General features: G+C 41.1%; 2 protein-coding genes across 2 annotated transcripts in view; both read right to left on the bottom strand.

Moving 5' to 3' along the window:
• Nucleotides 1–3,999: 3,999 nt before the first annotated feature.
• Nucleotides 4,000–6,817, bottom strand: LOC120570555 (integrin alpha-V-like). Its single transcript, XM_039818952.1, has 3 exons — nucleotides 6,665–6,817; nucleotides 5,956–6,075; nucleotides 4,000–5,107 (listed from the first exon to the last, which is right to left on the bottom strand). The coding sequence occupies exons 1-3, from the start codon at nucleotides 6,800–6,802 to the stop codon at nucleotides 5,015–5,017; spliced, it is 351 nt and encodes a 116-aa protein (XP_039674886.1). The 5' UTR covers nucleotides 6,803–6,817; the 3' UTR covers nucleotides 4,000–5,014.
• Nucleotides 6,818–10,763: 3,946 nt separating this feature from the next.
• itgav (integrin, alpha V) overlaps nucleotides 10,764–11,131 on the bottom strand; it is a 55,273-nt gene continuing 54,905 nt past the window's right edge. Inside the window, exon 27 of the mRNA XM_039818915.1 lies at nucleotides 10,764–10,988. Within this exon, the coding sequence (XP_039674849.1) occupies nucleotides 10,770–10,988 (219 nt within the window). The 3' untranslated portion in view covers nucleotides 10,764–10,769. The remainder of the gene's footprint in view (nucleotides 10,989–11,131) is intronic.

Genomic DNA, 11,131 nt, shown 5'->3' with positions numbered 1-11,131 from the left:
AGGTTATAATGTTGCAAACTTTCAGTTTCCTCCACACTCCACACTCCACATTCATTGCTATATGGTATTAGGCCTACATAACATCAAAAACGAACGCCAGAGCGCTGTGAAATGAATGAAATTCCCGCGGTGCAACTGTGCAAAAAGCGCGGAACAGATCGTGCCGTCATAAAATAGGATTACTATCGGCGCATGCGCATGTTCGGATCGTGCAGGCAGCACAGATCGCATACCGACAGTATTAATACATCCTAAACTTCTGTTGAACTCAAGAGCTATCTAACAAAATAACGTTGCAGTAGTGACATCTAGCGGCAGCGGAGGATATTCAGCGGGACGACAAACACGAAGGCAGTAAATAAGATGTCAGTGAGAGGAAAAAATACTATTTAAATCTGCTATTATATATATATATATATATATATATATATATATATATATATATATATATATATATCTAATCTAAAGTGTGTGTGATTGTTAACTGGATTAATATATTTAGCAAAATTATTATTAACCTTAAACATTAATTCATGATGCAAACCCAATATGGGTAAATGCATAGCAAAGTTTTTTTTTTTTTAGCACACACACACACACACGCACACGCACACGCACACGCACACACACACACGCACACACACACGTAAAATGGCAACCTGTTTTACGCATCTTTGTTCTGCCAGTTTCCAACAATAATAGTAATTTAAAAAATAATGCTAACAAGTTGACTGTTCGTTAAGCCCCGCCCTCCTTAGTTACTGTTGCTACACGACTCAATCTCAATCAAAACGGCACACGTACAGTTTACGGTGATAACTGCGGCAGATTTACCGTCACAATTCGTAGTGATTTCCTCCATTTTTTCGACAGGAGTAAACGAAAAGCAGCTTCTCATTTCTAGCGGGAATTTATCGTTGTAGCTAGCTATCTTATTAAGCTAACGTTAGCTCTAGGAGTTGGCTAAAGCTAACAGGTCTCAGGTAAAATCATTGTCAGCCGTTGATGATGTAGAAAACATGGAAATAAAGACTCAGCATTGTTGTATTGCATCGTAGAGCGAGTTAGCTCAGTATTTTGAGTATATAGAATCGTGCTAACCTAACTTTGTTTGGCTGCTTAGCATTCTTACATACTTGCTGGTGGTTTTGGATTATATGTTTTTAGTTTTAGCGATGCAACGGTCTCCCTTTGGACTTCATATTTTAAAAGTAGTTAAAATTCGGAACAATTCGGAAACTCTGGGAAGATTTTGGTGCCGACTTGCTGACTTGACGTCATGGGTGTCATCAGCATGGCGGGAAAACTAGCTGCTTTAGTAACGTTAACAAACTTCTTATTAATTCACGTACTGTACATCAACTTTTTGCTCAAATATAATTTTGAATATGGTATAACCATTAGTTCAACGTTCCGACTTTTCGATTTGAGAGCACGTAAACACTGAAGTCGGAAGAACAACTTTCCGATCTCGGAAACTCGGACCATCCGAGGAACACACAAATGCGCCAACTGAGCTGTCGTGCCTAGCTGTGATTGGACAACACTATTCGGGAAGGCGGGGTTTAGCGAACGGTCATTTTTACAAATAACAAACTCATCACTTGCATTGATTTTCCACCCAGACATCATTTTCTAAACAAAACAAAGACAACCTTTAACCTCTAAAACTGTTTCTTGATGCGTTGAAATGAGCCGGACTCAACGTTGTAATTATCATCATGGTTTGGTAGAAAACGCACACACAAAAAAATACTGAAAACACCAAAACCAGCAACCCAAAGCAGAGCAGTAACAACTCCAACCAGCCCCCCCTCTCCCCTCCCCTCCCCCAACACACACACACACACACAGACACAAAGCACAAATAATATATCAGGGTAAATATATTACTGTAACACTCCTTATCCATCTCATAGCAAACTAAACCATCTGTATCTAAAAATAGAGGCGCAGACACTTCTCATTTGACTTTTTTGCTGATTTACAATTATTGCTTTCTCATTCGTCTGGATCAACGGAAGTCCGTTCTTCTTTACAAACCCACACAAGTTCCACTACAGGAGCAACAGTTCAGATTATTTAAAAATAAAAAAAATAAAACACACACACACACACACACACACACACACACACACACACACACACACACACACACACACACACACCTAAAATTAAATTTATCAGCAGTTTTGGACTTTCTGGGCAACAAGTACCTACAGTTCATTAATCGTTTTGGGTTTGGACAAAAAAAACGAGTAAGTGTAAAGTAAATATCGGACCAAAACAAAATTTGGACCGAGGAAGCATTCAGAGATCTTTTAACCCTCCCGTTGTCCTCGGTGGGGCTAATTTGACCCATTTTCAAAAAGTCTCTCTATCAGAAATTTGGGTTTCTTTCAACCAAATTTTTTAAAAGAAATAACGTGGATGGCTCCCTACGACGCTCTTCACAACTTTTATTAAATTTCATAGCATCTGAATTTTTTTTTTTTTTTTTATAAAAGAACGTTGAAATAAGTCACAAAAACATCGGTGGAAAAGCAAAAAAAGTGTTAAAAGATGCCCAAAAAGTTAAAATTTTGACCCAGGAAAACAAAGTTGCACGGTCACAAGGGTTGTGTTGTCTTTGTGTTGTCCGTTTTCTAAACGTCTACATCAGAAAAATGGGTTTCTTTGTTACTACCTAATTGGAATTACCCAAAAATAACACGGATGATTCCATACAACGCGCATCGCAAGTACGACAAAAGATTGGATCTCTACTTTCATTGAATTTTGGGTGTTTTGTTCAATTTTTTAGCATTTGAAGAAAAAAGAAAAAAAAACTGTTTCGAAACAGTATCCTGACTGAACATCGACATTACCCTTCTGTGATTATCCTACTTTTATAATTAGTCTAAATAATTCATAGTTTCTGCTTTTTGATCTCCAGGATTAGGTATAATTTCCTATGAATGAGGTTAATTGACCATGGATTCCAAAAATAAGTGTAAAACTAGTAATACCTTGGTGTTAGTGGCGTTCATACATGGTAGCGAAAGGAAGTGTAAAACGTTTGGGAAAAGGGGCCAAAAAACATTGAAAAAAGCACCAAAAGGGTAAAAAAACAAACATTTTCAGTTTTGACCCGGGAGGACGACAAGTGCGTGGTCCAATGGAAGACAACACAAGGGTTAAAGGAGTGATTCGACATTTTGGGAACTATTCTTTCCAAGAGTTAAGGTGTCTGCACGGTAAATATGAAGCTGAGCTTGTTACTGGTTAGCTCAGCTTATCTTAGCTTAGCATAAAGACTGGAAACAGGAAAGTCCACCTACAAGCGCTTCTGAAAGCTCATGAATTAACTCTACTTAGTTTCATTTAAACAAAAAGTTGTGTTTTCACAGGGGTTTATGTGCTAAACCTTTTGTTCAAACTTTGTTTTTGCATCTGCTGGACAGCAATTTCCTTCGGGATTAATACGGTTTATCTTAAGTAGTGACCTACCCTGGAAATGCAGAGTTCTTGCGAGAGATAGCCTTACGTACACGTAGAAAGAGACGTCTGTAAATCAGTGGAGACGTGTTTTTGAGCGTCTCAACCCCCCACAAAATGACTCCTTCATTATCAGAGTTTGATCCATTGCAGGGATGCACTGATTCCAGGATTGGGCTTCAGATTTGGCTGAATATTGGGCTTTTTGATGGGGTTCTGGTTTCTGCCGAACCTTAGGATTTTTCCCCAGGGAACCGAACACTACGCTTGCACTCGGCGCGCTACGGTCTCCGTAATGACGGCGCTGTTGATTACGGGAGAAGGTGTTTACGTAGGTGGAGCGTTCAATGCAGTAGGCTGTGAGAAAGTGGACATGGATCTGGTGAGCAAGTGGACATGGATCTGGTGAGCAAGTGGACATGGAACTGGTGAGCAAGTGGACATGGATCTGGTGAGCAAGTGGACATGGATCTGGTGAGCAAGTGGACATGGAACTGGTGAGCAAGTGGACATGGATCTGGTGAGCAAGTGGACATGGATCTGGTGAGCAGAAAAAGTTGTTGTTTGGCAGTACTTTCAGTCAAAAGAAGGCCATTCAAGTCCAGCTACATGTTCAATCTGTTCAATGCTGATTGGTCTGGTGGTGCCAAGGACCCTAAACACTACACAACATTTGGTATGAAACATCTGAAAGAATACGAGTTGTGCATGAGGGAATCTTCAGACAGCAGCCAAAATGCAGCAACTTCAGGTACGGCAAAGGAAGGACAGTCACTGTTTACTTCATTCATGTGTTTACTGTGTTCATGGACTGAGGATGGGAGGAGGAGTCAGCACCATCTCAACCAGGGGATTCAGGATTCAGCCGAAAACCCCAAAAATCTGGATTCGATGCATCCCTAATCCATTCGGTCCGATAACATTTGGAAAGAGCTGCACGGTTAAATAATTTAATCCGCATCCAAGTTAGTGAAGCGCTGAACAGGAAGAGGTCGGCTCTACGGGCCGCATAGTATGGAAGCAACACTGATTATTCGGGTAATTTTATACGAGGAATTTGAACTTTTTTGGCTTCATGTGCCACTGGGCAACTTTCAGCGGAACGAAGGGGGCTGCGACTCCAACGCTGTATCCAGATTATCAGATATCTGTGTTAGAGCCAGGCTTCCCCCCTGTTTTCAGTCTTTATGCTAAGCTAAGCTAACCTAAGCTTTATCTTCATATTGACTATACAGACATGAGAGAGGGATATCTGACTCTCGGAGACAAAGCAAATAAGTTTAATTTTCCCAAAACGTTCCGTTTAACTTTAAAATATTAAATTGGGAGTTTTGAGGATTTCATCTGTGACCAGTGCATGTCAGGTGGAGCTTCTCTTTTGGCACAAACACAACATGACGAGTATTAAAAAACAAAAACAACCCTTATAGAAATGTAAGCCAGTACCACAATCTGCCTCTCTACAGTGAACACAGTGAGCCTCTCTGCGCGCCCGTTCTACCCTGAATGCGTCCTGTCTGAACTGACAGTTGGACGTCTAGGCGTCGGTGTTTCCATTCTCCTCCGGCTGCAGCTGCTCCTTCTCTGTGCAGTCCTCCTGCGGGGGCCGGACACGATTAAAGAAACCCAACTGAGGAGGAAGAGAAGAAGAAACAGGATTACATAATTACACGAGTAGGCTCGTTCCAGATGTGCAAGGCCTGAGTCGATCCCCGGTGATCAACCGCCCAATGCTTGCTGGGTGGATTTGTGTCCGACTTGATCCCAACGCACTCTGAAGTCATGCGCCATGGGGCAACGATGACCTCACGAGATGGAGGCGGCCGCAGGTTTTAGAGCTTCGCTCTCCATCGACTGCGAGACCCAGGGGCATGCTGGGAAATGCCTGGCTCTCAGCTGATCTAACAGCTGATTGGTGCAGAATCGCATCTCATCTCCAATGAGCTTAGCATCTTTATCAGCCTGAAATCTACTTCCTGCAAGGCATAGGCAGGCTGGGGGAACACATATTAATGTTAAAAACCTCATAAAGTGACATTTCCATGACATGGGACCTTTAAAGATTGTATTGTGTGACATTTTTGAGGGGCTGCACCAAACGATTATTTTTATTGTTGATTATTTTCTCTATTAATGGATTAGTTGTTTCGGTGAAAAATGGATCAGTGTTTCCCAAAAGCCCTTCATGACGTCCTCAAATGTCTTGTTTTGTCCACAACTCAAAGATATTCAGTTTCCTGTCCCAGAGGAGAGAAGACACTAGAACATAGTCACATTGAACAAGCTGACATCACACAAGTTTACCTGTTGTTACATGAAAAATTACTGAGTTGTGGAGAAAACAAGACATTTGAGGACGTCATCTTAGGACTTTGGGACACTGATCCACATTTTTCTGACATTTTAGAGACCAAACAACTAATTCAACATTCATCCAGCAAAGTGGAGCTGGTTGTGCTCCCAGAGTTGGTTTCTCACCTTGTACATGATGAAGATGAGCAGCGCCAGCAGCAGCAGTCCTGCCAGCACAGCCAGCGCCACGACCCAGCCCGGGACCGGCACAGCATCGTCGGCCAGCCACATCACCGACACACTCACCTGGAAACACACACACACACACACACACACACACATACAGACACACACACATATACACACACACACACACACACACACACACACATATACACACAGACAGACAGACATACACAGACACCCACACACTCCGCTTTAGACAATTTTAAGAAACAAACATCTGCATGATGAATCATTCATGTTATATCATATATATATATATATATATATATATATATATATATATAAAATCTAATTTTCACTCTCTTTAAGTCATTATTCTAACATCTGATGATGTGTGTGTCTGTGTGTGTCTCTGTCTGTGTGTGTGTGTCTGTGCGTGTGTGTCTGTGCGTGCGTCTCTGTATGTGTGTGTGTGTTAGTGTGTGTGTCTGCGTGTTTCTGTGTGTCTGTGCGTCTCTCTGTGTGCGTGCGTGCGTCTGTGTGTGTATGTGTGTCTCTGTATGTGTGTCTGCGTGTCGGTGTGTGTGTGTGTGTGCGTGCGTCTCTGTGTGTCTGTGTGTGTGTGTCTGTGTGTTTCTGTGTGTGTGTATGTGTGTCTCTGTAGGTGTGTCTGCGTGTCTGTGTGTGTGTGTGTGTGTGCGTCTCTCACAGTGGTGCTGTTGGACGGTAGCTCCGACACCAGGTTCTTGTACGGCATCTCAATGACGCTGAAGGAGGCCGTCGATCGCACCACGTAAGAACGGTTCTGATTCTCCGCCTGAAACGAAAGAAAGAACAAATCTCTCATCCACCATCATGGACATCAAACCGCTGATGTTGAAATATATATATTATATATATATATATATAGAAAAACATGGCTGGAAAAAGGAGCACACCATCCAGACCGAGTTTGTATTTTAGTGTCTATTATAAGGATTCAGTTAGAGCCGACCCTTATTAACGGTGAGCAGACAGGTAACCGTGTCCCAGTTCACCCGTCCAGGACCTCATGTAGAATAAGAGCAGCTTATAACATAACTAGTTAGTGCAAAGTTAGCTCTAAAAGTTAAAGGGGTGGGTGGGTCTGGGTGAATAAGAGGGGTGAAACGGAGGAGGAAGGGGTTTAAAATACACACAAAGCAAGGGCTGAAAGCAAGATGGCCAGAGCTGGAGGAACGAGTCAGATGGGTGCTTGAACAACGTGCTACCGGGAGAGGCTTCTTAACGGTGCACTTACGTCTCCACGCCCTGGTAGCTAGTTGTTCTCGGTGCTATTATATAGTTCAATAACTGTTAATGTGTTACGGTAACATACCGGACCCCTACCATATTCAGCCTGTTGTTCTGTGTGCTATTGTGTAGTTGACAGATGAAAAAGCCTGATTTTGGTCTTGGATTTTGTGAAATAAATTTCTAAATAAATGCGATTTATAGTCCAGGAGATACGGTAATATCAAAACAGGTTTGATTTTGTCTGAACGTCCAAACGGGAGAAATCAATCAACGTTTTTTATTCCAGACTCAAGGTCCATTCAAGAGACAAAGACACGACATACAACATACCTTATAAACAAATAAAAACATATACAAAGAAATAAAATCCAGAAGAAACAACAATACCACATTTCTATAAAAGACACTTATACCAGTGTTTCCATAGTGATGATTGGTATCGTATGGCACTAAACCTAGGATTTACTACCGTATTTTCTAGACTATAAGTCGCTCCGGAGTATAAGTCGCATCAGTCAAAAAATGCGTCATGAAGAGGAAAAAAACATATATAAGTCGCACTGGACTATAAGTCGCATTTATTTAGAATTATTTTTTTTTTCTGGCCATCTTGCTCTCAGCCCGCGATTAGCCGATTAGCTTTCTTTGTTTTCTTCATTGCAGTAAGAGTCACCTTTTCACCAGTCTCCCTCACAAGTTTCTCCCTCATTTCAAACCTTCTTTCTGCTGCTCAATTACCGTCTTCGGGCTGCATATTTTACTACCTGCAGTTTGTTATCTATTTTCTTTCTCAGTTGTCTTTAGCAGCAGCGTTCTAGTCGTCACAAGCCTAGAGCGCCCTCTCGCGGCTGTAGACGGTAATGTTTTCAGTATGAATTAACATTTAAAAACATGTTCAATTATATATATTTTGATATATAAGTCGCACCTGACTATAAGTCGCAGGACCAGCCAAAGTAGGAAAAAAAAGTGCGACTTATAGTCCGGAAAATACGGTAATAGCATAACAAAGCTACTTTGGGAGACGTTCAGGCGACAAATGAATTTGTAGATGAGACTCCTCAACAGTGCCTGGAAGGTGCTGACCCCTGCTTTACAGAACAGCTCACTTGCACTAGAGCACCTGGGTTTGTTGAGCAGTATCCTCATACAGTCATTATAAGCAACCTTAAAGTGCCCATATTATGAAAAAAAACACTTCCTGGTATTTGGGGTGTTCTTTTGTGTCTCTGGTGCTTCCACACACATACAAACTTTGAAAAAAATCCATCCATGCTGTTTTGAGTGAGATACGGTTTCTGAATGTGTCCTGCCTTCAGTCTCCTAGTGAGCTGTTCAAAATCGAGCTGGCTAACCACAACCGTTAGCTCGTAGCGTTAGCCGGCTAACGCTAACGCTAGCATGCTACGTCATTCTCAATAGCAAAGCACTGCTACAACACACACACAAATGTGCGCCCTCATTTAGAAGTCTCCCAGCTGATCCTGCCTTGTAACTGACCAAAGTTGGAGAAACAGGCTTTCTTTTACTGTCTCTAGAGTTAGCTAGCTGACATGCTCTACATCTGAGCTACTGAGCATGTGCGAGTGCAATCAAAGATAGTACAGAAGAAGAAGATGAAAAGAGGTCTCACTCTGTAGCTAAAACAGAAACCAGGTGAAAAGAGGATCTGCAGCAGTGAGAGAGAGCTGTGCAGTACAACAAAAATATGGTGTTTTTTGAAAATTAAACCATGTAAACCTATTCTGGTACAACCTTAAAATACAGTTATGAACCTGAAAATGAGCAGAATATGGGCGCTTTAAGCTTCTGCATGTTTGCCTTTTTGAACTTAGTCCATAAGGGAGCAGTATACAGAGGAGTGCAATAAGCTTTAAACAGACTCATTTTGACATCATCCGTGCACATGTGGAATTTTCTTACCAACATGTTAGTTTGGGCATATAATCTGCGCCGCTGCCTGAGTATATCCTCATCATCAGATAACTGATCTGTAATGTAGTGACCCAGAGAAAGGCCGACTGGGACAGAGTTTAATGAGCTCACACCGAACGGTGGAGACGACAGGAGACCCCCCCCCACCCCGACTCTAGGGAGACTCTCAGGGGTTCAGTCCCAGATTAGTGGACGTTAGTCTGAGAAAGAGGAGTCTTGGGAAAGTCTTGAGCAGTTTTTGGGAGTTGTTACTCGGAAGTTGCGGGGGTGTCTTTTCTAAGGCATTGTAGATGTTGACGGGCTGTTCAACCTCTCCACTACACACACACACACATGTAGGTACACACACACACACACACACACACACACACACACACACACACAGGACACACACATATTATGCCCTCACACACATACACCACCTGGCACACACACACACACACACACACAGGCTATAGCGACACACACACACACACACACACTCGCGCTATACACACACACACACTCGCCCTGGTTTCCTGCGCACACACAAAAAAAAAAAAAAAACACAAAAAAAAAAAAAAAAAATACTGCAAACAAAAAAAAAAAAAAAAAAAAACAAACAAAAAAAGAAAAAAAAAAAAAAACAAAACCAAAAAAAAAAAAAAAAAAATAAAAAAAACATAAAAAGAAACAAAAAAAAAAAAAAAAAAAAAAAAAAATATAAAAAAAAAAAAAAAAAAAAAAAAAAAAAATATAAAAAAAAAAACACAAATAAAAAAATTATTAAAAAAAGCTAAAATAATAAACAATTATAATATTTTGTGTGTGTGTGTGTGTGTGTCTATGTGTGTGTGTGTGTGTGTGTGTGTGTGTGTGTGTGTGTGTGTGTGTGTGTGTGTCTCTGTGTGTGTAGGTTGTCTTTGTTTGGGTCTCGTGACTCAAGGTCTCTTCTGGGGGGCGCGCGTTCCGTCCCTCTGTCTCGTTCTCAAGAGGGGAAAAAAAAAAAAAAAAAAATTAAAAAAAGCTGTCGTGTAAAAAAAAAAAACTTAATGTGCGTCGTGTGTGTTTTGTGTGTTTGTGTGTGTGTCTGTGTGTCTGCAAAAATCTTATCATTCTATGTGTTTTTTTTCATGATATTTATATTTGTTCTCACTGAAGAAATCACATATGGTTTGTCTAAAAATAATCTTTTCTGATGTCTGCAAACCCTGGGGGGGGTTCTCTCAATGAGCTTCATGAGGTAGTCTTTTACCTTAACGGTGTGCTGTGTTGGTCGGTTGTTGTGTCTCTTATTGGGGGGGGTCCCCCATTTTTTTAAATTTTTTATTCCTTAATTTTAACACACATATATATACATATATACACATATATATATACATATACATATATATATATATCTCTATCTATAATATATATTATCTATATCTTTATATCTCTATATATCTCTTATATATATATATATATATATATATATATATCTTATATATATATATACATATATATATATATATATATATATATACACATACATATATATATATACACATCATATATATATATATATGTGTGTGTGATGATGATGATGATTGGGACTGGAATTGGAGTGTCTGCGGCTGAAATGTTTAACGAACACAGATTGTGTGTGCGTGCGTGGTGGTGTAGTGTGTGTGTGTGTGTCCCACCGAGACGTTGAGCGGGTTGATCTCCGTGTCCGAGGTGCAGTTGATGGGTCCGTCCGTGTCGAAGCTGGTGATGTAGAGCAGCGAGCCGTTCTTGTACCGGGACGGCCACTCCACCTCCAGAGACGCCTTGCTGATGGTGCTGGGCCCGCTGTTCAGCAGCTGGTAGGACATTACATCACCGGTTACTATCTGCTCCATCACTGTACTCTCTTCCAGGGTGTGTGTGTGTGTGTGTGTGTGTGTGTGTGTGTGTGTGTGTGTGTGTGTGTGTGTGTGTGTGTGTGTGTGTGTATGCGTGCGTG

The sequence above is a fragment of the Perca fluviatilis genome, chromosome 12 (assembly GCF_010015445.1).
Source record: "Perca fluviatilis chromosome 12, GENO_Pfluv_1.0, whole genome shotgun sequence".
Lineage (NCBI taxonomy): Eukaryota > Metazoa > Chordata > Actinopteri > Perciformes > Percidae > Perca > Perca fluviatilis.
This window is presented reverse-complemented; position numbering and strand designations above follow the sequence as displayed.

Coding starts and splice junctions, on each gene's coding strand:
- LOC120570555 (XM_039818952.1), bottom strand. CDS start 6,802: ATGAGAGATTTGTTCTTTCTTTCGTTTCAGGCGGAGAATCAGAACCGT. Junction 6,076..6,664: donor TACCGTCCAACAGCACCACT/GTGAGAGACGCA, acceptor GTGTGTTTCCAG/GTGAGTGTGTCGGTGATGTG. Junction 5,108..5,955: donor TCATCTTCATCATGTACAAG/GTGAGAAACCAA, acceptor CTTCCTCCTCAG/TTGGGTTTCTTTAATCGTGT.